The 26,493-nt window shown below is 49.0% G+C and overlaps 1 protein-coding gene across 3 annotated transcripts in view; it reads right to left on the bottom strand.

Moving 5' to 3' along the window:
- The window catches only part of LOC141055108 (erlin-1), a 123,555-nt gene extending 98,442 nt beyond the window's left edge, over positions 1-25,113 (bottom strand). Inside the window, exons 1-3 of one of the 3 annotated variants that reach the window (XM_073552066.1) lie at positions 24,957-25,113; positions 432-545; positions 232-313 (exon numbers count right to left, since the gene is read on the bottom strand). In XM_073552066.1, the coding sequence (XP_073408167.1) occupies positions 232-313; positions 432-544 (195 nt within the window). In that variant the 5' untranslated portion in view covers position 545; positions 24,957-25,113. Of the gene's footprint in view, positions 1-231; positions 314-431; positions 546-1,642; positions 1,948-24,852 lie in introns of those variants that run through there. The other 2 variants (XM_073552065.1, XM_073552064.1) reach the window with 2 other exon arrangements.
- Between the last annotated feature and the right edge of the window lie 1,380 nt (positions 25,114-26,493).

Here is a 26,493-nt window from a genome sequence, read left to right as displayed (position 1 = left end):
GCAGATTTGGCTTGATAAATCTCCTCACTTCTTTTATAATGTTTTATATAAAGCTCTCAGTATAACCCCACCCACAGTGGACCCTGACACAGTGTATACTGCAAAGCTAACAGGCTAGAAAGATAACTATTAAAATTAAACACCTAATTTCATTCAGTATATACGAATAAGCTACTGGTCATATATTCTCGCTATCTCTGCTTATTCCACACAAGCATATGATTACTTTACCTGCACAGATCGAAATGATGTAATAAATGGGAGCATGATGTGATACCCAGGTCCACTGGGGCTACTTAGTAGTGCTCCTCCTCTACAAAAGAACAAAAGTTATAACTAAAGAAATACCTATACAGTATACAAATACACACAGCAGAAAGAAAAACACTGGTTTGTTTCTGCTGTCCCAGCTTGGAGAACAAATGAATTACCTGTAGTACACAGCCAGGTGACCTTCTTCAACTTTATGTATGGACGAATGTAAGATCAGAGCAACTAAGGCAGTCATCACGCCAACCAGCACTCCCAGCTGTGCCATGGTCATTCTGAATATGAAACAGAAGTAATGGTACAAATAGTGCATTAAGCGCTAGCTCGTAAATAATTACCTTATTGTTGAAATAGGATTCTGAGAAAACACCTTTCAAAACGGAGCTGCCAGGACAATAAGCTGATCTGTGTGTGTGTGTGTGTGTGTGTGTGTGTGTGTGTGTGTGTGTGTGTGTGTGTGTGTGTGTGTGTGTGTGTGTGTGTGTGTGTGTGTGTGTGTGTGTGTGTGTGTGTGTGTACCATCGCAGCTACAGCCATAAAATTTTGCACAGTCACACGTCTGGACCCCAAGAGCGTCATAGGCTATGTTATGAGGCAAAATTTTAATCTCACGCGTTCCAATTCACCAAACAATTTGGCCTATTATTCTTATCATTTCTATGGTGTTATCGTCCTTCTGTAAAGCTGGAAATAACACAATTTATTACCGTGCCAACACAGACCACCCTCTGACACACACTGCAGGGTGAGCCTAGTATCACACAGGATAGGAATAGATACACTGTGTCAGCACCGCTCCCGCTCCCCGTTCCACTGCCTCCGCTCCCGGTCCGACTCCCTCCTCTGACGCAGCCTGGATGCGCGCTCCCGCTTCTCTCGCTTTCCAGCAGCCGGCGTCCCGACGCACTCCTCCACTTCCCTCGGCCGCGCGCACTGTGCCTCTGCGCACGAGCCGGAGGGTTAGGCCACGCGCCTCTGCCGTCAGCCGCCTGCACTGCGTGACCTGACCCGGACCAGCCTCCTGACCTATCAGAGGCCACCACCAGGTATTTCAGGCCGCCCTCCCTTAGCGGAGGTGCCTGACTATTGAGTTCTCTCTCTGGTGTCTAGGCCGCGCTCGCTGCTACTAGCTGCTTGCTTGCAGCTCGCAGCTCGCTCTCTGGTTACCCCTTGAGTCTTCGCCTCTTCTTCCTGTTTATCCCTGTTTCTCCTGCCTGTGCCTCCTGGTAACCCTCTGTCTCCTTCCCTTTTCAGTTTGCCTCTTCCTGGTTCCCGCCATCCGCCTCCGTCCTTCTGCACCTCCCTCCGCCTCTGGACCCAGGTCATCCTGTTTACTCTCCGAATCTTCCACTGCACCTCATCATCTGCTCACCCTCCTGAGCCGACCCCTGGTCCTGGCTGCCGTGGCGCTTGAACTCCCCGAGTCTGTTCCCTAACGGTCCCTGTATAGGGGTCGGTCCACTTGGTGCGCTCGCTAGGGGAGGGTTCGGTGTCACGGTCCAGAGGGTCCACTCTTGCTACCATCATCCGCAGCGTAACAGTATAGTCAGGCCATGGACCCCGCCGGGGCCGCTGCCCAAAAGGAGTTGGTTTTCCTAAGGGAAAACCAGACCTGTATTATGTCTTTCATGAAGACCATGGATTCCCGCTTGTCGGCCTTGCAGGCCGCTGACCCTGGTAACGCCTCCCAACTGGCCAGCCTCCAGCAGGAGCTGGTTCAACAACGGGACACCCAGTCCCATATTCTCTCCTATATGGCTTCGGTCGACGATCGGCTGCTTTCCCTTCAGTCGGCTGCCGGGCGCGATTCGTCCCGCAGCTCTGATCCCGTACCTTCCCCGCCTCCCAGGCTTGGTAGACCGCCTCGGTATGGCGGCGATACAAAGTTGTGCAGAGGCTTCCTAAATCAGTGCAGGTTGCACTTCGAACTCCTGCCCCAACAGTATCCCACTGACCGGGCCAAGGTCGCCTTCATTGTCTCCCATTTGGAGGGAAAGGCACTCTTCTGGGTGAATCCCCTGTGGGAGCAGGATGATCCCGTAGTCTCCAGCCTCCAGACCTTCACAGACACTTTCCGTAAAGTCTTTGACGAGCCCGGACGGTTGGCTTCCGCCACGGAGTCTCTTTTTTTGCCTCACCCAGGGTACTCTTACGGTCGGACAATACGCCATCCGGTTCCGTACCTTGGCCTCTGAGGTGGGGTGGGATAATGAGGCTTTGGTTGGGGCCTTCTGGCGTGGTCTCTCTGGCAAGATTAAAGACGAACTAGCAGGGCGAGATACCCCGACCTCCTTGGAGGATCTAATTTCTTTGGCCACACGAATTGACCTCCGGTTCCAGGAGCGAGCTCGGGAGACTGCTAGAGATAGGAGACCGCTTCGACCATCTGCTTCTTTTCACAGGCCGTCCAGTCCACGTCCCCCTGGGGCGCCCTCCAGTCTGGCGCCAGAGCCGATGCAGGTGGATCAGGTCAAGTTGGCAGAACAGCGCCGTAAGGAGAGACTGATGGAGGGTTTGTGTCTGTATTGTGGCAGCGCATCTCACTTCCTACGCTCCTGTCCTGAGAGGTTGGGCAACTCCTCCACCTAGGGCAGGTAAGAGAGGCCGACCTAGGTGTGTCTCACTCCTCTCATCCCCTTACCCTTTCGGTTCAGCTGGTTTTTGGTCAGAGACGTGGTTCGGAGGAGGCCTATGTGGACTCGGGGGCGGCAGGGAACTTCATTAGGTTGAAGGAGGTGAAGAAGTACTGGATTCCCATGATTTCCCTGAAGACGCCACGTGTCATCGCCTCAGTAGATGGAAGACCCCTACAAGAATCCGTGTCCATGGTTACGGAGGAGGTGTGTCTGCAAATCGGGGGCCTTGCACCGGGAGTGGATCACTTTCTACGTTCTTCCCAACCTTTCCCATGCTCTGCTGCTTGGTCTTCCATGGCTTAGGACACATGAACCTGTCTTGGATTGGCGCTCCAGTGAGGTCCTCTGCTGGGGTCATCCTTGCCAAGAGAGGTGCCTGGGGCCTGTCCGCCCGGCCAATCCCCCTCCAGCCTCCTCGGGCCCTGAGGCCCTACCATTTGCATACTGGGCGTTCTCTGACGTGTTCGATAAGAAAGAAGCAGAGGTTCTTCCCCCGCATCGCCCGTATGGCTGCCCTATTGACCTGCGGCCCGGGACCACCCCGCCCCGAGGGAGAATTTATCCCTTGTCTCCAGCAGAGACTACGGCCATGTCTGAGTATATTCGTGAGAATTTAGCCAGAGGTTTCATACGGAAGTCTTCCTCCCCAGCCGGAGCCGGGTTTTCTTTGTGAAGAAGAAAGATGGTTCCCTCCGTCCTTGCATGGATTTCCGGGGTCTGAGCGACATTACTGTAAAGAATAAGTATCCTTTGCCTCTCATCCCAGAACTCTTTGACCGGCTGCGGGGAGCCCGCATCTTCTCGAAGTTGGATCTACGCGGAGCTTACAACCTCATCCGCATTCGCCCTGGTGACGAATGGAAGACCGCCTTTAACACCCGGGACGGGCATTACGAATACCTGGTTATGCCCTTTGGTCTCTGCAACGCTCCAGCGGTCTTTCAGGAGTTCGTCAATGATATCTTCCGAGACCTGTTATACTCCTGCGTGGTGGTGTATCTGGACGACATCCTTATTTTTTCCCCGGATCTGGCATCCCATAGGAGGAGTGTTAGTCTGGTTCTACAACGTCTGCGGGAGAATCGCCTCTACACGAAGCTTGAGAAGTGTCTCTTTGAGCAGTCTTCCTTGCCCTTCTTGGGCTACATTGTTTCGGATTCTGGGCTGGAGATGGATCCTGAAAAACTGTCGGCTATTCTTCAATGGCCCCGCCCAGTGGGGGTCAAGGCGATTCAAAGGTTCCTCGGCTTCGCCAACTATTATCGTCAATTTGTGCCACATTTTTCATCCGTCATCAAACCCATTTCCAGTCTCACTCGCAAGGGCGTCAACTCCTCGTCCTGGCCTCCGGAGGCTGAAGAGGCCTTTTCCTGTTTAAAACAAGCCTTCGCGACTGCACCTGTCCTACATCGACCCGAGGCTAACAAGCCATTCATCCTGGAGGTAGATGCCTCTTCCACCGGAGCGGGTGCAGTGCTCTCTCAGAAGTCCCCGTCCGGCCGACTGATTACCTGCGGGTTCTTTTCAAAGGCCTTCTCGCTGACAGAATGTAACTACGCCATCGGGGATCACGAGCTGCTGGCCATAAAATTGGCACTGGAAGAGTGGCGCTACCTTCTTGAGAGGGTCGGTCCATCCGTTTATCATCTTTACCGACCACAAAAACCTTGCATATCTCCAGTCAGCCCAGAGACTTAACCCTCGGCAGGCCAGATGGTCTCTCTTCTTTGGACGGTTCGATTTTGAATTGCGTTTCCGTCCCGGGCCAAAGAACGCCAAGGCGGATGCATTGTCCCGGTCTCTGCAGTCTCCTGGTCTGGTGGAGGAACCAACTCACGTTATCGATCCAGCTAAGATCATCACAGTGGCCCCTGTGAGATTGATTACTCCTCCTCCTGGCAAGACCTACGTTCCTGACTCTGAAAGAAAAAAGGTACTGCATTGGGGACATTCCTCTAAAGTTTCTGGACATGTCGGAGTCAAAAAGACGTTGGAGCTCATCGCTCGTTTTTATTGGTGGCCCTCACTCCGCCAGGCTGTGACGGACTTCACGGCCTCCTGTCCCTCTTGCGCCAAGGTCAAGATCCCTAGGCGGCCACCCTCCGGCCTTCTGCTTCCTCTCCCGATTCCCTTGGTTCCTTGGCAACATATAGCTTTGGTTTCATCACAGATCTGCCTAACTCTTCCGGATCTACGACTATCCTGGTAGCGGTCGACTGCTTCTCCAAGATGGGCCATTTTATTCCTCTTCCAGCACTGCCCTCCACTCCAGAGTTGGCAAAGATTTTTATCCAGCACATCTTCCGCCTCCACGGCTTTCCGCAGCATATCGTTTCTGATCGAGGTGTACAGTTCACCTCTCGATTTTGGAGGGCCTTGTGTAAACTTCTGGAGGTAAGATTGGACTTTTCATCCGCGTACCACCCCCAGTCCAATGGTCAAGTAGAACGCGTTAATCAGGTGCTAGCGTCCTACTTACGGCAGTTCTCCAACGCTCATCAAGATAACTGGGTCCATCTGCTCCCCTGGGCAGAATTCTCCTACAATAATCATCCCAGCGAGTCATCAGCCAAGTCTCCGTTCTTCGTGATCTTTGGCATGCACCCGGTGTCCCTCTACCTATATCCGCTTCCTCCGGTGTGCCTGCAGCCGATTCCCTGACACAAGAGTTCTCTAGGATCTGGTCCGAGACTAAGGAAGCTCTCAGAAAGTCTGGGGAGCGCATGAAGAGGCACGCTGACAAAAGACACTTGGATGCCCCAACTTACCTCCCGGGTCAACAAGTTAGTCTTTCAGCCAAGTACATTAGGCTAAAGCTCCCTTATTACAAGCTGGGACCGCGCTACATTGGGCCTTTCAAGATTCTCAAACGCCTTAACAACGTATCCTACAAACTGGAGTTGCCTGCGTCGCTTCGGGTCCCCAACTCCTTCCACGTCTCTCTCCTTAAGCCAGTTGTCTTGAATCGGTTCCACCCGACCCCGAACCCCTCTCCTCTTCCTGTCACGTCTGATGATGTCTTTGAAGTAAAAGACATTCTGGCCTCGAAAAGGGTTAGGGGTAAAACCTTTTTTCTGGTCGATTGGAAGGGTTTTGGTCCCGAGGAGAGATCTTGGGAGCCGCAGGGGAACATCAATGCTCCACGCATTCTTAAGAGATTTTTAGCCTGACGCGGGGGAGGGGAGTGTAAGAGAGGGGGTACTGTCGGCACCGCTCCCCGTTCCACTGTCCCCGCTCCCGCTGCCATACTCACCGCCTCCGCTCCCGGTCCGACTCCCTCCTCTGACACAGCCTGGACGCGCGCTCCCGCTTCTCTCGCTTTCATAGAATCATAGAAACATAGAATCGTAGAGTTGGAAGGGACCTCATGGGCCATCTGGTCCAACCCCCTGCTCAAAGCAGGATTCGCTAAATCATCCCAGTCAGATGTCTGTCCAGCCTCTGTTTGAAGACTTCCATTGAAGGAGAACTCACCACTTCTCGTGGCAGCCTGTTCCACTCATTGATCACTCTGTCAAAAAGTTTTTTCTAATATCTAATCTGTGTCTCCTCCCATTCAGTTTCATCCCATTGCTTCTAGTCTTTCCTTGTGCAAATGAGAATAAAGTTGATCCTTCTACAATGTGACAGCCCTTTAGATATTTGTAGACAGCTATTAAGTCTCCTCCTTAAGCTATTAAGTCTGCTTTCCGGCAGCCGGCGTCCCGACGCACTCCTCCACTTCCCTTCGGCCATGCGCACTGTGCCTCTGCGCACGCGCCGGAGGGTTAGACCACGCGCCTCTGCTGTCAGCCGCCTACCCTGCGTGACCTGACCCGGACCAGCCTCCTGACCTATCAGAGGCCACCACCAGGTATTTCAGGCCGCCCTCCCTTAGTGGAGGCGCCTGACTTTTGAATTCTCTCTGTTGTCTAGGCCGCGCTCGCTGCTACTAGCTGCTTGTTTGCAGCTCGCTCTCTGGTAACCCCTTGAGTCGTCGCCTCTTCCTCCTGTTTATCCCTGTTTCTCCCGCCTGTGCCTCCTGGTAACCCTCTGTGTCTCCTTCCCTTTTCAGTTTGCCTCTTCCTGGTTCCCGCCATCCGCCTCCGTCCTTCTGCACCTCCCTCCGGCCTCTGGACCCAGGTCATCCTGTTTCCTCTCCGGATCTTCCACTGCTCCTCATCATGTGCTCACCCTCCTGAGCCGACCCCTGGTCCTGGCTGCCGTGGCGCTTGAACTCCCCGAGTCTGTTCCCTAACGGTCCCTGTATAGGGGTCGGTCCACTTGGTGCGCTTGCTCGGGGAGGGTTCGGCGTCACGGTCCAGAGGGTCCACTCTTGCTACCGTCATCTGCAGCCTAACACATGGCTCAGCAGTCAGTATCACACAGGATAGCAGAATAGGATTAGATACACAGCTCAGCAGTAAGTATCACACAGGAGAGGATTAGACACATGGCTCAGCAGTCAGTATCACACAGGATAGGATTAGATACACAGCTCAGCAGTCAGTACCACACAGGATAGGATTAGATACACGGCTGAGCAGTCAGTATCACACAGGATAGCAGAATAGGATTAGATACACAGCTCAGCAGTCTGTATCACACAGGAGAGGATTAGACACATGGCTCAGCAGTCAGTATCACACAGGATAGGATTAGACACACAGCTCAGCAGTCAGTATCACACAGGATTTGCAATCTCCATGCTTTTCTCATGGTCAACTTTACGTAGTCTGTTCAAGAGTTGGAACTGCCAAAAATCTGTTCATCTTTGCACCGAAAGGAAAAACCAAAAATCTTTCATGAGTTGAAAATAAAATACTATCAATGCTTGGATAATCGTTTAGTTAATTTGTATTGCAAATCTGTAATGTTGAATATATGATGTGAAATCATATGGTGTACTGGTAAAAGGGGGAAAAAAAAGTCTTAGTTACTCACCGGTTAACGGTGTTTTTCGGAGTCCATGACAACACCACCTCAGAGAGGGGATCCGCCCTTCAGGAACAGGAAACCTACAGATACAAAAGGGCGGCACCTCTCCCAAGCATCAGTTGGATTACAGAGCACAAGAGGACCACAATGGTTAATAGCAAAATTATATACAGTACTTTACACAACTATTCTTTACCAGTGTACATACAAGAGGAAGAAGTGCACACCCTAATTTAAACTAAAGGGAGGGAATATACGGGTGCTGTCATGGACTCCGAAAAACACCGTTAACCGGTGAGTAACTAAGACTTTATCGGTCGTCCATGACAGCACCACCTGAGAGAATTACAGAGAGTAAAACTATTTAGGGAGGGACTACAGCCTGCAGTACCCTTATACCAAAAGAGAGGTCTGTGGAAGCACCCAAGTCTAGCCTATAATGACTATAAAAGGTGCTCGGAGAGGACCAAGTAGCCGCCTTACATATCTGGTCAATGGACACTTCTGACCTTTCGGCCCACGAGGTCGCCATGGCTCTGGTGGAATGCGCCCTCAGCTTCCGGGGTGGCGACCTGCCTTTTGAGGTGTATGCTATTGAGATCGCTTCTCTAACCCACCTGGCTAGTGTACTTTTTGACGCTCTACAACCTTTCCTATGGCCATGATGAGAGACAAACAGAGCATTATCTTTTTTCCAGGGATCGGTAACTGCCAGATATTCTATGAGGCATTTCCTAACATCCAAGGTGTGAAGCTTCTCTTCCTTCTCATTAGCTGGATTAGGGAGGAAAGATGGAAGGACTATCTCCTGTGTCCTATGAAAGCTGGAAACTACCTTAGGTAAATATGCCGGATCAGGTCTGAGTATTACCCTATCGTCCTTGAACTGTATATAAGGAGGACGTCTAGATAATGCCTGGATGTCGCTTACCCTACGAGCTGAGGTTAGAGCTACCAGGAAGGCTACTTTGAGGGACAGGTTTTTTATGGAAGCTAATGAGATAGGTTCGAATGGGGCTTCTGTCATAGCCGTGAGGACTAGGTTCAAGTCCCACGGCATGAATCTATCCTTCGCTATTGGCCTGGATCTGCCTGCTGCCTTAATGAATCTACTGATCCAGTAATTACCCGCGATGTTGCAGCTAAAGAGGGCCCCCAAGGCTGATACTTGTACTTTAAGGGTACTAGTGGAGAGCCCCATATCCAGACCTTTCTGAAGAAACTCTAAGATTTGGTTTACAGGTACTGAAGCGCCAGCAACCACTCCAGAGTTCTGCAGGAATTTTTTCCAAATTCTGACATAAATTTTGGTGGTGATGACTTTTCTACTTTTAAGTAGGGTGCTAATCAGGTCTGGGGAGAAGCCTTTTTCTCTCAGTAGTGTCCGTTCAAACTCCACGCCGTCAGATGTAGGCCAGCCACCTGAGGATGGAACACTGGGCCCTGGGATAGGAGATCCGGGATGTCCGGAAGGACCCAAGGGTCGGACACTGACATGGTCCTGAGGCAAGAAAACCAAGCCCTCCTGGGTCAAAATGGAGCGATAACTATCACCCTTGCTTTGTCTCTCCTGATTTTCTTCATCACCAGGGGTAGTAGCGATAGGGGAGGGAAGGCGTATGCTAGCCCGAAGTCCCACTTTATCAGAAAGGCATCTACCGCCAGGGGGTTCTCTCTGGGATTTAGGGAGCAAAATTGTTTTAATTTTCTGTTTTCCCTGGTAGCGAAGAGGTCTACCTCTGGTTGTCCCCATCTTTGTACAATCAGGTCGAAGATCGAGGTGCTTAGGGACCATTCTCCTTGTTTTAGTGGATTGCGGCTTAGGAAATCTGCTGTGATATTTTCCTTCCCTTTTATATGTAGAGCTGTTAAAGATTGAAAATGCTGCTCTGCTAGCCGTAACAACCGTTCTGCCACATTCATCAGGGGTTTGGAACGAGTCCCGCCTTGGTGGTTGATATAAGCCACGGTGACCTGATTGTCGGAGAACACTCGCACATGATGGCCCTGTAGATACACAAGTAGCTCCTTAGCGGCCTGCTCTACCGCTGTCAACTCTTTCAGATGAGATGACATTTCTATCTGATGATGCTCCCATAGGCCCTGTACCAGAATCTCACCCATATGGGCCCCCCACCCGGAAGGGCTAGCATCCGTGGTGATTATGCGGGATATGTCATACTCCCAGGGGACCCCTTTGGATAAATTATCTTTGACTAGCCACCACTCTAGGGACTCCATTGTGTTTCGGGACAAGGTTAGCTGACCCTCCAAGTAACCCCCAAGGACTCTCTGATGCCTTAAAACCTCGCCCTGTAGTTTTCTTGTATGAAACTGTGCCCACTGGACTGCCGGGATACAGGACGAGAGGGAACCCAGAAGGGACATGGCTTTCCTGAGGGACATGGTAGGGTTATTGCAAGCGTTCAGGACCTGATAGTGTAGGCGAACAGGCTTCTCAGGGGGCAGACGGCATTCCTGTTTCTCAGAGTCTAGGATCAGGCCCAAGAACTGTTGGACTCTCACCGGCTGTAACCGAGACTTTTTAATGTTAAGCAGCCATCCTAACCCCTCTAGGGCAGACATTGCCCTTTGTAGTTGTTCCAGACAATGTTTTGCTGTTTTCCCTACGATCAGGAAGTCATCTATGTAGGGGATCACAAGAATGTCCGATTCACGTAGATGGGCCATAACTTCCGCTACAACTTTGGTAAACACACGGGGAGCGACTGCCACCCCAAAGGGGAGGGCCGCATATTGAAAATGTTGGACTGACCCATCTAGCTGAACCGCCACTCTGAGAAACCGCTGATGGGCTGCATGAATGGGAATATGGTAGTAAGTGTCTTTTAAATCTAAGACCACCATAAAACAGTTTAGAAACAGTAATTTTATTGTTGATTTAATTGTCTCCATCTTAAACGGCCGTATGATCAGGAATTTGTTGAGGGATTTAAGGTTTATTATAGTTCTGAAGGACCCGTCTGGTTTGCGGACCAGGAACAGGGGGGAGTAAAACCCTTTCCCCGTTTCTCCCTCTGGGACCACCGTCAGGACCCTCTTACGGCAGAGATCATGCACCTCGGCCTCCAGGGCAGCTTGTTCTGGTGTGGAAGACCTGAGAGGGGTGACCTTAAATCGATCTTGGGGAACCCGGGCGAATTCTAGGCGTAGACCCGCAGCTATCACCCCCAGTATCCATTTACTATTGGAAATCAAGGACCAGGCTGGGTAGAAGGCAGCTAGTCTCCCCCCTACCGGGGCAACTAGTCATTGGGGAGGTTTTTTAGTGTCACGTGCTGGACCTTCTTGACGCCCCCCTCCTCCGAACATGAAGCCTGTACCTCTCCTTCTTCTGTCCTCCCATCTGCCCTGATCTCTGGACGGCCTTCTACGGAAATAGCCTTTCCTGGTAAAGGGACGTCTGTAGGAAGGATTCGGTAGACTGGGGAACTTCTTTTTATCATCCCCGGCTTTCTCTAAGAGTTCATCCAAGACTGGGCCAAACAGATATTCGCCCTCACATGGAATGGAGCAGAGCCGTGATATGGACTGGATATCTCCCGGCCAGCATTTTAACCAAAGGGCCCTTCGAGCTGCGTTAGATAAACTCGCAGTTCTGGCTGCCATCCTCGCAGAGTCCGCTGAAGCATCCGCCAAAAAAGCTGCCGCACTTTGGATGATTGTCAGCGTTTTCCTGATAGAAGCTCTTGACACTCCGTCCTTTAGTTGGGAATCCAATTGGTCTAGCCAGACCATCATGGATCTGGCCGTACATGTGGCAGCTATCGCTGGTCTTAGAGCACCTGCTGACATCTCCCAAGTTCCCTTCAAAAAGGAGTCTGCTTTCTTATCTAACGGGTCTTTTAAGGAGGCCATGTCGTCGAAGGGAATAGAGGATTTTTTGGAGGCTTTGGCTACTGCCGCGTCCAGTTTAGGGGCTTTATCCCATCTGTTTACCACTGGGTCGTCAAACGGGTACCTCCGTTTGAAGGCCGGAGGTAAGGAGCTTCTTTTTTCAGGTCTCCTCCATTCCCTATCTATTAGGCTCTGAACTTTATCATTTAATGGAAAGGCCTTCCGCTTCCTGGGATCTAGACCCCCGAACATCACGTCCTGAGCTGAAAGTTCCGGTTTTGTATCTGCTACCCCCATGGTGGACCTTATTGCTTTAACTAGCTTATCCATCTGGTCTAAGGGGAAGCAGAATCGACTCGAGTCTTCCTCTGAAGATGATGAAGTGGAGGCCGGGGAATCTGAAAAGTCATCGATCCTTATGGCGGTCGAGGACTCTGAACCTGAGAAACTACATTCTCTTCCCCTAGAGGAATCCTTTTTAGACAGGGCCTTTATCTCTGTCCTGATTATGTCCCTCAGGCTTGCGGTGAAGTCCGGCGTTTCTTCCGCTACCATTTGTCTCACGCATGGCTGACACAACTTTTTAGGGTGGCCGTCCGGCAAGGGGCAACTACAGAGGGCACATTCCCTGTGCTTCTGTTTTCCCGTAGCTTTCCTCCCCTGCGAACAAAACATAAGGGAACACTGCATCAGGGTACATTCACGGAGATCTCTTACCCATGCAGATGAGGCAGGTACCGGATCACGGAAGGAGGCAGGAGGATCCTTTAGCCTGGAGGAACTTCTGTGGCTTTGTTCGCCCGTCCGTTTCTGTTTTTTCTGCTGGCCACTCGCATGCGGCTTCTCTGTGGCCTGTTTCTGTGGGTGCTCCTGCACCTCGTCCAGCTGCTCTAAGGGGGCTTCTGTCGTATCCATCGCTGGCCTTCAGAAGCACCCCAGCAGCGTCACCTCCTGCCTTTTAAGGCCTCCTTGCCGGGGTCAGCAGGGTTCTCGCGCGCACCCCCCACCCGGGACCCCCCCGGCGACCCTCCCCCCCGCCAGCTCCGGTCCTCCCCCGGCCACCGCGCGCCGCCCAGGACTGCCGCACACACGCGGCACGCGCCGGAAGCTGGCCGGCACCCAACTTCCGGTTTCGGCGTCCCCGGCACCGCCCCCTCCGCCGCGTCACTTCCGCCGCCCATCTGAGGCCTGCGGGGGACGCGCAGAAGGAGCAGTCACGGCGCCCCCCCGGCTCAGGCCAGGCTACAGCCCCCGCGCGCGCCGCCCAGGCGCCACGCCAGAAGAGAGAGAGAGCGGCCACGGGGAGAGCGCACCAGGAGGGGCCCAGGTCATACATACCTGGTGCGGCAATATGGAGGCGGCTGTCCACCGGACCCCTGGCTCCCACCTGCTCTCACCACCGTCGTGGAGACCTGCCCGGCCCCACCGTGGCGCTTCCAGGGGCCCGAGCTTGACCGAGGTAGGAGACCCCCTCGCTACCTGGGTCGGTCAGCCGGCCTGGGAATCCCTCGGCGCCTCCATGATGGATGATCTGAAGGAAGTCCCGTCCTCTAGGAACAGGAAACCAACTGATGCGTGGGAGAGGTGCCGCCCTTTTGTATCTGTAGGTTTCCTGTTCCTGAAGGGCGGATCCCCTCTCTCAGGTGGTGCTGTCATGGACGAACGATAAAAAAATCTTTTAAATCTTCTGCCTGAGCGAGTGTGAACGAGCTGAGTGTGACCTAAGCGCAAGTGCGAACTGTGGTAAGTGTGTGACTTGAGATTCAAATATATAAAGTGCTCTCAGTGAGAGAAACAAAATAGGAATCTTGTGGGTATGATACCTTTTAATGGCTAACAAATAATAGCGAATGTTGTTACAAAGCAAGCTTTCGGGACTGCTTATGGACATAAGCAGTCCCGAAAGCTTGCTTTGTAACAACATTCACTATTATTTGTTAGCCATTAAAAGGTATCATACCCACAAGATTCCTATTTTGTTTCTCTCACTGAGAGCACTTTATATATTTTTTTCTACTGGCTAACACGGTACCAAACCACTTTTTTCGTTTTACTTGAGATTCAGTGATTTTGGATTCAGGGAGTTTCCAAGGGAGGTATTACTGAATTGCTGTTACAATTTATTAATACTTTTTATTTATTTTTGCTTATCTTATTGTCTGGTGCAATCCCCATTAGGATGTGCTCCACTATTGCCAATGCCATCCAGTGCACGTCTTGCCGAATGTATGAAATCCTTGAACAGCCGGTCGAGGGTGCATACTGCTGTGCAAGATGTGAGCACGTTGTGCATTTGGAAGCCCAGATACTGGATCTAAATGTGCAGCTGGCAACACTGAGATCCATAGACAATATGGAAAGGAGTCTTCTGCTCACTGAGCAGACGCTCAATGGGATAGATGAGGGGGGGATGCTAGGTTGGAGCTGCAGGACAATGAAGCAGCTAGCTGGGTGACAGTTAGAAGGCGGGGTAGAGGGAAGAGCACCAGGGAGGCTAGTCCTGATCTGGCACACCCCAATAAGTTTGCAAAGTTGGCAGATGAGGGGAGTGTTAGTGCAGGAGTAGCACTGCTGCAGCAAGGCATGTCCTCTGAAAGCCGGAGGAGTGTCTGCTCCAGTAAGGGGGGAAATAGGAGAGCAGGGCAGGTCAGACAGGTTCTGGTAGTGGGAGACTCAATTATTAGGGGAACAGATAGGGCAATCTGTCACAAAGACAGGGATCGTCGAACGGTGTGCTGCCTACCTGGCGCTCGAGTCCGACACATCGCTGATCGGGTTGACAGATTACTGGGAGGGGCTGGTGAGGATCCAGCTGTCATGGTGCACATTGGCACAAATGACAAAGTTAGAGGTAGGTGGAAGGTCCATAAAGATGATTTCAGGGAATTAGGCTGTAAGCTTAAAGCAAGGACCTCCAAGGTGGTATTTTCAGAAATACTTCCTGTACCACGTGCCACGCCAGAGAGGCAACGGGAGATTAGGGAGGTTAATAAGTGGCTCAGGAATTTGTGTAGGAAGGAGGGGTTTGGGGTAGAAAATGGCTATAAGGTTGCAGGAGTGTTTAAACTAGGGAAGGGGGGGGGGTATTCCTTTTATAGGAGGGGAAGACAGTGCAGAGAGAGACCTGGGCACAAATAATGAAATTGGGGGTGGGGTTAGAACAGTTAATAATTTAAGAAAGAATAGAGGTACAGAGAGATACATAAAGTGCATGTATACTAATGCCAGAAGCCTCGCCAACAAAATGGAAGAATTTGAGTGAATGTTGTTGGAACATAATTATGACATGGTGGGGATATCTGAGACATGGCTGGACGAGAGCCACGAGTGGGCGGTTAATTTACAGGGCTATAGTCTGTTCAGAAATGACCGTACAAATAAACGATGGGGAGGCGTGTGTTTATATGTAAAATCATCCTTAAAACCCATGCTTCGTGATAATATATATGAATCTAATGAAAATGTAGAGTTCCTGTGGGTAGAGATAAGGGGAGGGGGGAAAAATAATAAATTACTGATAGGGGTTTGTTATAAGTCTCCAAAAATAATGGAAGCAACAGAGAATATCCTCAAAGAAAATAGATGAAGCAGCGACTCAAGGAGAAGTCATTATTATAGGGGACTTCAACTACCCTGAAATACATTGGGGAACCGAAACCTGCAGTTCCAGCAAAGGTAAAGGGTTTTTGACAACTATGAGAGACAATTACCTTTCACAACTGGTTCAGGACCCAACAAGAGGGGGGGGGGGGGGGGCACTGCTAGACCTAATATTAACCAACAGGCCAGACCGCATATCAAATGTAAGGGTTGGGGGTCACTTGGGTAATAGTGATCACAAATTAATAAGTTTTCATGTATCCTTTAATACGATGTGTAGTAGAGGGGTTACAAGGACACTAAACTTCAGGAAGGCAAATTTCCAACGGATGAGAGATGATCTTAGTGCAATTAACTGGGACGATATCCTGAGACATAAAAATACACAAAGAAAATGGGAGACGTTTATTAGCATCCTGAATAGGACCTGTGCACAATATATACCGTATGGGAATAAACATGCTAGAAATAGGAGGAAACCACTATGGCTAAATAGAGCTGTAAGGGGTGCAATAAGAGATAAAAATAAAGCAGTTAGGGAATTAAAGCAAGTAGGTAGTGATGAGGCATTAACTAAACACAGAAGATTAAATAAATTCTGTAAAAAGCAAATCAAGACAGCAAAGATTGAGACAGAGAGACTCATTGCCAGAGAAAGTAAAAATAATCCCAAAATATTCTTTAACTACATAAATAGTAAGAAACTAAAAAATGATAGTGTTGGTCCCCTTAAAAATAGTCTGGGTGAAATGGTGGATGAGGATGAGGAAAAAGCCAATATGCTAAATGACTTTTTTTCAACAGTATTTACACAAGAAAATCCCATGACGGATAACATGATCAGGGATTAAAATTCTCCATTAAATGTCACCTGCTTAACCCAGCAGGAAGTACGGCGGCGTCTAAAAATCACTAAAATTGACAAATCCCCGGGCCCGGATGGGATACACCCCCGAGTACTGCAGGAATTAAGCACAGTCATAGATAGACCATTATTTTTAATCTTTAAAGATTCCATAATAACAGGGTCTGTACCACAGGACTGGCGTATAGCAAATGTGGTGCCAATATTCAAAAAGGGGACAAAAACTGAACTTGGAAATTATAGGCCAGTGAGTTTAACCTCAACTGTGGGTAAATCCTGAAGGGTTTTCTAAGATATACTATACTGGAGTATCTGGAGAAGAATAACCTCATGACCCAATATCAACATGGGTTTACAAGGGACCATTCCTGTCAGACTAATCTGATAAGCTTTTATGAAGAGGTAAGTTCCGGTCTGGACCAAGGGAATGCAGTGGATGTGGTGTACATGGACTTTTCAAAAGCTTTTGACACGGTGCCACACAAAAGGTTGATACATAAAATGAGAACAATGGGGATAGGGGAAAATATGTGTAGGTGGGTTAAGAGCTGACTCAGGGATAGGAAACAAAGGGTGGTTATTAACGGAGCACACTCGGACTGGGTCACGGTTAGCAGTGGGGTACCACAGGGGTCAGTTTTGGGCCCGCTTCTTTTTAACATATTTATTAATGACCTTGTAGGGAGCATAGAGAGTAGAATTTCAATATTTGCAGATGACACTAAACTCTGCAGGGTAATCAATACAGAGGAGGACAATTTTATATTACAGGAGGATTTATGTAAACTAGACGCTTGGGCTGATAAATGGCAAATGAGCTTTAATGGGGATAAATGTAAGGTCATGCACTTGGGTAGAACGAATAAGATGTATAATTATGTGCTTAATTGTAAAACACTAGGCAAAACTGTCACTGAAAAGGACCTGGGTGTATGGGTGGACGACATACTCACATTTTAGGCAAATAAAATAATGGGATGCATTAAAAGAGGCATAGATGCTCATGAGGAGAACATCATTTTACCTCTATATAAGTCACTAGTGCAACCACACTTAGAATAGAGTGTACAGTTCTGGTCTCCGGTGTATAAGAAAGACATAGCTGAACTGGAGCGGGTGCAGAGAAGAGCGACCAAGGTTATTAGAGAACTGGGGGGTCTGCAATACCAAGACAGGTTATTACACTTGGGGTTATTTAGTTTGGAGAATCGAAGGCTTAGGGGTGATCTTATTACAATGTATAAATATATGCAGGGACAATACAAAGACCTTTCTAATGATCTTTTTACTCTTAGACCTGTGACGGGGACAAGGGGGCATCCTCTACGTCTGGAGGAAAGAAGGTTTAAGCATACTGACACACGCGGATTCTTTACTGTAAGAGCAGTGAGACTATGGAACTCTCTGCCATATGATGGTGTAATGAGTGATTCCCTACTAAAATTTAAAAAGGGACTGGATGCCTTTCTTGAAAAGTATAATATTACAGGGTATATACACTAGTTTCCTTAATATTGCGTTGATCAAGGGAGCTAGTCTAATTGCCGTATGTAGAGTCAGGAAGGAATTGTTTTCCCCAATGTGAAGCTTACTGTTTGCCACATGGGTTTTTTTTGCCTTCCTCTGGATCAACATGTTAGGGCAGGTTAGGACAGGACACGGGTTGAACTAGATGGACTTAAAGTCTCCCTTCAACCTTAATAACTATGTTACTATGTAAATGTTTTTATGTGCAATATAATCATAATTTGTTATAACTAACCACAGTTAGTTACTATGCCCAGGCAACGCCGAGCTCTTCAGCTAGTCTAATATAAAGACAGCTCATTTGCAATAGAACAAGGGCAACTTGGACAAAATAAGCTCTCCATTGTGGCCCATAGAAATGGGTGGTTTGATGTCCATATGCTCAGGACAGGGGATAAGGACAGGGGATAAGGACAGGAGATATGCATAAGGACAGGGGATATCTTCATTAGACAACCCCCAAAGGGAGATCTGTTTTAATTAAATACAGCGCTCGTAAAGAAAAATATGGTCGTGTGAACACTGAGTAAATTAATATCTACTGTATTTTGAGTAAAATTCCCTACTAAACTTATATGGAAATTAGCTCCAAGGTTTTTCTGGTTCGTCAAAGCATTTCCAGCTGTCTAGCCTTCACTCCTTTTTCCCTCTCCAGCTCCTGCATTTGAAAAACAGGTCAAATCCAGCCTCTGCCCTCTGCCTCCCCTCGCCGATATCTTACACATTGACTCTGATGGAGCGTAAATGGGTTGTCTGGTCAAATCAATAAGCCTGCAGTCACTCTGTGTGACTGCAGACTTATGAATTTCCCCCATCTCACTTTCGTACTGGGGAACGGGAGGTACAGTTAGGTCCATATATATTTGGACAGAGAGTACATTTTTCTAATTTTGGTTCTAGACATTACCACAATGAATTTTAAACAAAACAATTCAGATGCAGTTGAAGTTCAGACTTTCAGCTTTCATTTGAGGGTATCCACAATAAAATTGGATGAAGGGTTTAGGAGTTTCAGCTCCTTAACATGTGCAACCCGGTCTTTAAGGGGACCAAAAGTAATTGGACAGATTAAATAATTGTAAATGTTCATTTCTAGTACTTGGTTGAAAACCCTTTGTTGGCAATGACTGCCTGAAGTCTTGAACTCATGGCCATCACCAGACGCTGTGTTTCCTCCTTTTTGATGCTCTGCCAGGCCTTCACTGCGGTGGTTTTCAGTTGCTGTTTGTTTGTGGGCCTGTCTGAAGTTTATTCTTTAACAAGTGAAATGCATGCTCAATTGGGTTGAGATCAGGTGACTGTCTTGACCATTCAAGAATATTCCACTTCTTTGCTTTAATAAACTCCTGGGTTGCTTTGACTTTATGTTTTGGGTCTTTGTCCATCTGTAGTATGAAACGACGACCAATCAGTTTGGCTGCATTTGGCTGGATCTGAGCACACAGTATGGCTCTGAATACCTCAGAATTAATTCGGCTGCTTTTGTCCTGTGTCACATCATCAATAAACACTAGTGACCCAGTGCCACTGGCAGCCATGCATGCCCAAGCCATCACACTGCCTCCGCCGTGTTCTACAGATGTGGTATACTTTGGATCATGAGCTGTACCACGCCTTCGCCATACTTTTCTCTTTCCATCATTCTGGTAGAGGTTGATCTTGGTTTCATCTGTCCAAAGAATGTTCTTCCAGAACCGTGCTGGCTTCTTTAGATATTTTTTTAAGCAAAGTCCAGTCTAGCCTTTTTATTCTTGATGCTTATGAGTGGCTTACACCGTGCAGTGAACCCTCTGTATTTACTTTCATGCAGTCTTCTCTTTATGGTAGATTTGGTAGATTTGGATATTGATACACCTACCTCCTGGAGAGTGTTGTTCACTTGGTTGGCTGTTGTGAAGGGGGTTTCTCTTCACCATGGAGATTATTCTGCGATCATCCACCACTGTTGTCTTCCGTGGGCGCCCAGGTCTTTTTGCATTGATGAGTTCACCAGTGCTTTCTTTCTTTCTCAGGATGTACCAAACTGGAGATTTTGCCACTCCTAATGTTGTAGCAATTTTTTTGGATGGGTTTTTTTTCTGTTTTTGCAGCTTAAGGATGGCTTGTTTCACCTGCATGGAGAGCTCCTTTGACCGCATGTTTCCTTCACAGCAAAACCTTCCAAATGCAAGCACCACACCTCAAATCAACTTCAGGCCTTTTATCTGCTTGAGAATGACATAACGAAGGGATTGCCCACACCTGTCCATGAAATAGCCTTGGAGTCAATTGTCCAATTACTTTTGGTCCCTTTAAAGGGAATCTTGTCACCCCGTTTTTGAGATATCATATAATGATATCATTCAATTGTGTGTCACATAAGGATTCTCTTAGTACTTTTGCCTCCCCCTGACCCAGCACCTTTAATGCATAAATACCTTGTTATCGGTTCAGATGTATGTAAACTGTTGCTGTCCGCTGGGCGGGGCTTATTCACCTGCTCCCCCCCTTCCTGTCTTGCTCTACGCATTTCTTCTTGTGTAGAGCAAGACAGGGAGGGGGGAGCAGGTGAATAAGCCCCGCCCAGCGGACCGTGGCAGTTTACAAACATCTGAACCGATATAAACAAGGTATTTATGCATGAAAGGTGCGGGGTCAGGGGGAAGCAAAAGTACTAAGAGAATCCTTATGTGACACACAACTGAATGATATCATTATATGATATCGCAAAAAAGTGGTTAGAGATTCCCAATAAAAACAGGGTGGCACATGTTAAGGAGCTGAAACTCCTAAACCCTTCATCCAATTTTAATGTGGATACCCTCAAATGAAAGCCAAAAGTCTGAACTTCAACTGCATCTGAATTGTTTTGTTTAAAATTCATTGTGGTAATGTCTAGAACCAAAATTAGAGAAATGTTGTCTCTGTCCAAATATATATGGACCTAACTGTATGTACGAGTTATACATACCACCTGCTAATGGGTGCAGCCTCGCTCCATTCACTTGTTTTGAGCCGAGGCCACAGCCACTTGCAGAAGGTACGTATAACTCACATATACCCTCTGGTCCAGATTCTGAATCTGGCAAATCCCCTCAGCACACAGTGCATGTACTGCAGTGATTCGTAACACACAGAGTCACTAGAGACTTATAGATTTTGACCAGACAACCCCTATAACCCCTTCATCCCCCCTAGCCTGTTTTCACCTTCCTGACCAGGCCAATTTTTTCAATTCTGATCACTGTCACTTTATAAGGTCATAACTGGAACACTTCAATGGATCCCACTGACTCAGACTTTATTTTGTCAAATATAGTACTTCATGCTAGTGGTAAAATTTCTTTGGTATGACTCACGTTTATTTGTGAATAAAAGGAAATTTGGTGAAGATTTTGCAATTTTCAGTTTTTACAGTATTTGTTATGTCCCTAAATCAGAGTCATATCACACAAAATACCATTTCCCACATGTCAACTTTACATCAGATTGGGCGATTGCAGTAAGTACGGTAAATTAAGATTCAATAAAAGGAGTCTGTATAATTATTTCAAATAAAGGACTTTATTCTTGCTGTCTTTATTTACCATGTAACTATAAGACTAGTAATGGATAGGTGTCTCATAGATGCCTCTCCATTACTAAACCATGGGCTTCATATCACCTGACAGGACAAAGGTGACATCAACCCCACAAATATTACCCCACTTGCCACCGCTACAGGGTAAGTGGAAAGAGCGAGGCCAAGTGCCAGAATTGTTGCATCTATAAGATGTGTCATTTCTGGGGTGGCTGAGAACTGATGTTTTTAGCCTGTGGGGGGGGGGTCAATATACATGGCCCCTTCCCAGGCTATTAATATCAGCCCACAGCTGTCTGCCTAGCCTTTGCTGGTTCGATTTTAAAGGGCGACCCTCCATGTCAATTTTTTTCTGGGTTTCCCCTGTAAACTAGCAAGTAAAGGCTAAGCAAACATCTGAGAAATGATATTAATAGCCTGGGAACCTTTATGGCTATTGGCTCCTTCCCAGAATATTAACATCAGCCCTCAGCTTTCCCTCTGCTGGTTATGAAAATTACACGGGAGCTCTCGCAATTTTTTTTTTTAAATAAACAGATATTGCGTGTCATGCAAAGTGTGTGTGTGTGTGTGTGTGTGTGTGTGTGTGTGTGTGTGTGTGTGTGTGTGTGTGTGTGTGTGTGTGTGTGTGTGTGTGTGTGCGCGCGCGCGTGTGTGTTTTGTTTAACTCTTTACAATTTTATTAATGAGGGTATCTGGCTGACACATACATATACACACAAAATTTGCGTGAAAAAACCCAGCAAAGGATAGGTAGACAGCTGCAAGCTGATAATAATAGCCTGGGAAGGGGCCATGTATATTGGCATCCCCCAGGCTAAAAACATCAGCTCTCAGAGACCCCAGAAATGGCGCATCTAATAGATGCGCTAATTATGGCACTTGGCCTCGCTCTGTAGCGGTGGCAAGTGGGGTAATGTTTGTGGGGTTGATGTCACCTTTGTAATGTCAATAAATCGCATAAACGCTGCGGGTTCATTTCCGCAGCATGTCAATTCTTTGTGCGGATTCCGCAGCGTTTTACACCTGCTCCATTATAGGAATCCGCAGGTGTCAAAACGCAAGTGAAAACCGCAGGCTAATCCGCACTAAATCCGCAGGTAAAACGCAGGTCATTTTACCTGCAGATTAAGCCAAATGCAAGCAGAAAAATCCGCAGGACGATCCGCACCGTGTGCACATACCCTGAGGGGACGTGTGCGGCATGTTGCTTGAGCAAGTACAATGGTGCACACAGACCGTGGCCACAGTATGGATGCCTCACTTACATAGGTAAAAAAAAGGGTTTTTGTCCAACTAAAGGGACAAAATGCACACTGCAGGCACAAGTTTAATAGGAGCTATTAAGGGCAGTTTACAACACCTTTGCCCATGAAAACATTTCTATCTCCGGCAGTACACAAGTGTATGTACTACCTAGGAAAACGAGATAACAGTGGACTTTGAAGATCGTTTACTACCTCTGTAGTAAACGATCTTCAAACTCCACTCTGAAGATCCAATAAGCCAGAGGTCTACTGGTGAGAACACACCGACGGTACAAATAAAGGCCCCGTTACATTTAGCGATGCACCAGCGATCCCGACCATGATATGACCCGGTCAGGATCGCAGGTGCATCGCTAAATGGTCGCTAGTGAGCTGCCAAACAGGCAGATCGCAGCAGCGGTCAGCGGTCATACTCACCTGTCAGACGCAGCGAGGGTGACCGTCTTCCGCCTGCGTCCATGGCTCGCCCGTCGGCGCCAGCAGGAAGCCGTCGAGGAGAAATGGACCAGGCCGATCTCGCACGATCAGCGATAGCCAGCGGGGGAGCCGGTCGGAGGTGAGTATCACATGTAGCGATATTGCTAGTGATATCGCTGCTGCGTCACAAAATCGGTGACGCTTTAGCGATATCGCTATGTGTAAAGGGCCCTTAAGCCAGAGGTCTACTGGTGGGAACACACCGACAGTACAAAAAAGCCAGAGGTCTACTGGTGAGAACACACCGACAGTACAAAAAAGCCAGAGGTCTACGGGTGAGAACACACCGACAGTACAAATGTCAGAGATCTAATTGTGGGAGCCCACTGACACTACAACTAGGCCAGAGGTCTACCGATGGGAACACACTGACAGTACAAATAAGCCACAGGTCTACAGGTGAGAACACACTGACAGTACAAATAAGCCACAGGTCTACAGGTGAGAACACACTGACAGCACAAATGTCAGATCTAATTGTGGGAACACACCGACAGTACACATAAGCCAGAGGTCTACTGGTGGGAACACACCGACAGTACACATAAGCCAGAGGTCTACTGGTGGGAACACACCGACAGTACACATAAGCCAGAGGTCTACTGGTGGGAACACACAGACAGTACAAATAAGCCAGAGGTCTACTGGTGGGAACACACCGACAGTACAAATAAGCCAGAGGTCTACTGGTGGGAACACACCGACAGTACAAATAAGCCAGAGGTCTACTGGTGGGAACACACCGACAGTACAAATAAGCCAGAGGTCTACTGGTGGGAACACACCGACAGTACAAATAAGCCAGAGGTCTACTGGTGGGAACACACCGACAGTACAAATAAGCCAGAGGTCTACTGGTGGGAACACACCGACAGTACAAATAAGCCAGAGGTCTACTGGTGGGAACACACCGACAGTACACATAAGCCAGAGGTCTACTGGTGGGAACACACCGACAGTACACATAAGCCAGAGGTCTACTGGTGGGAACACACCGACAGTACACATAAGCCAGAGGTCTACTGGTGGGAACACACCGACAGTACAAATAAGCCAGAGGTCTACTGGTGGGAACACACCGACAGTACACATAAGCCAGAGGTCTACTGGTGGGAACACACCGACAGTACAAATAAGCCAGAGGTCTACTGGTGGGAACACACCGACAGTACAAATAAGCCAGAGGTCTACTGGTGGGAACACACCGACAGTACACATAAGCCAGAGGTCTACTGGTGGGAACACACCGACAGTACACATAAGCCAGAGGTCTACTGGTGGGAACACACCGACAGTACAAATAAGCCAGAGGTCTACTGGTGGGAACACACCGACAGTACAAATAAGCCAGAGGTCTACTGGTGGGAACACACCGACAGTACAAATAAGCCAGAGGTCTACTGGTGGGAACACACCGACAGTACAAATAAGCCAGAGGTCTACTGGTGGGAACACACCGACAGTACACATAAGCCAGAGGTCTACTGGTGGGAACACACCGACAGTACACATAAGCCAGAGGTCTACTGGAGGGAACACACCGACAGTACACATGTGAGATCTAATTGTGGGAGCCCACTGACCCTACAACTAAGCCAGAGGTTTACTGCTGGGAACCCACTGACAGTACAACTAGAACTAGCAGTATCAGATCCAGGGTCAGTGCGGCCCCAGTGTTCTGCCGTCAGAGGTGGCCACTGCCCCAGCTTAACCTCTCAGATACAGAGGCTAGTCTTCTATAAAGATATTTACAGCTGGAGTCGCCCGGACACCAGCGGGATTAGTCCACTCACACACGCCGCCTACACAGGACCATACATGGACCCGGAGACATACACGAGCCTCCTGCCACAGCTACACAGCCGCAGTGCTCACCTCGCCAGCTTCCACACTGCTAATAGTCACACAACGTCTAGCACTGCAATCAGCCGAAAGGCAGAGAACTCGGGAGTACCCACGTTACTTCCTCACAAACTCACCGGGTCTCATACCAAGCGTCCCGGCACACCTCCAGCTACGGGCGCTCTAGAGGGCCAGTCTGTAACCATAGGAACGAGTTCTGCAAACGGCACTTCCGGGAGTGTAGCGTGCGCTTTGCTGCATACAACACGCGGCAGCCTGCAGCTGGGCTGTCCAGTTATGAGTCTGACCCGGGGATGAGTCCCAGTATGGTGGATGAGTTTGGAGGATGATCCCGGAGATAAGTCTTGGAGATGAGTCTGGGAGTCGGAGATGAGTCTTACCCGGATCTTACCTGGGTATGAGTTCGGATGATGAGTCTGACTCGGAATGAGTCTGAACTGGGGATGACTTAATGTGATGAGTCTAGTAGATGAGCCCGGGGATGTGTCTGCCTTGGAAGATGAGCCCGGGGATGAATCTGACCCAGAGGATGAGCTCGGGGATGAATCTGACCCAGAGGATGAGCTCGGGGATGAATCTGAACTGGCGATGACTTTGGGTGATGAGTGCTGGGATGAGTCTGGGAAATGAGCCCGGGGATGAGCCTGACCCGGAGGATGAGCCTGAACTGGGGATGACTTCAGGTAAGGAGAGTCTGGGAGATGAGTCTGACCCGGAGGATGAGATCGGGAATGAGTCTGAACTGGGGATGAGATGTCTTCAGGCGATGAGCCCGGGGATGAGTCTGACCCAGAGGATTAGTCTGAACTGGGGATGACTTCGGGTGATGAGTCAGGGAGATGAGCCCGAGGATGAGTCTGACCCAGAGAATGAGCTCCAGAGAATGAGCTCGGGAATGAGTCTGAACTGGGGATGACTTCGGGTGATGAGTCAGGGAGATGAGCCCGAGGAGGAGCTTGGGGATGACTTCGAGCGATGAGTTTGGGAGATGAGCCCAGGGATGAGTCTGACCCGGAGGATGAGATTGGGGATGACTTCGGGTGATGAGTCAGGGAGATGAGCCCGAGGATGAGTCTGACCCAGAGAATGAGCTCGGGGATGAGTCTGAACTGGGGATGACTTCGAGCGATGAGTTTGGGAGATGAGCCCAGGGATGAGTCTGACCCGGAGGATGAGATCGGGGATGAGTCTGAACTGGGGATAGTCAGGGAGATGAGCCCGAGGATGAGTCTGACCCAGAGGATGAGTCTGACCCAGAGGATGAGTCTGACCCAGAGGATGAGTCTGAACTGGGGATGACTTCGGGTGATGAGCCCAGGCATGAGTCTGAACTGGGGATGACTTTGGGTGACTAGTTAGGGAGATGAGCCCGAGGATGAGTCTGAACTGGGGATGACTTTGGGTGACTAGTCAGGGAGATGAGCCCGAGGATGAGGATGAGTCTGACCCAGAGGATGAGTCTGAACTGGGGATGACTCGGGAATGAGTTTGAACTGGGGATGAATTCGGGCGATGAGTCTGACCCAGAGGATGAGCTCGGGGATGAGCCCAGCATGGCGCAGCTAGGAGGAGGAGATCCTCTGGGGGGGCAGTAATTGGCCGAATTGGTGAAGGGCTGAGGAGCTGCTCCTGGATTCCAGTTGATTTATTAAA

Source organism: Dendrobates tinctorius, unplaced genomic scaffold (genome assembly GCF_039654945.1).
Source record: "Dendrobates tinctorius isolate UK_male_01 unplaced genomic scaffold, ASM3965494v1 ptg000184l, whole genome shotgun sequence".
NCBI classification, from domain to species: domain Eukaryota; kingdom Metazoa; phylum Chordata; class Amphibia; order Anura; family Dendrobatidae; genus Dendrobates; species Dendrobates tinctorius.
Note: the sequence above shows the minus strand (reverse complement) of the source record. Positions and strands in the feature narration are given on the sequence as shown.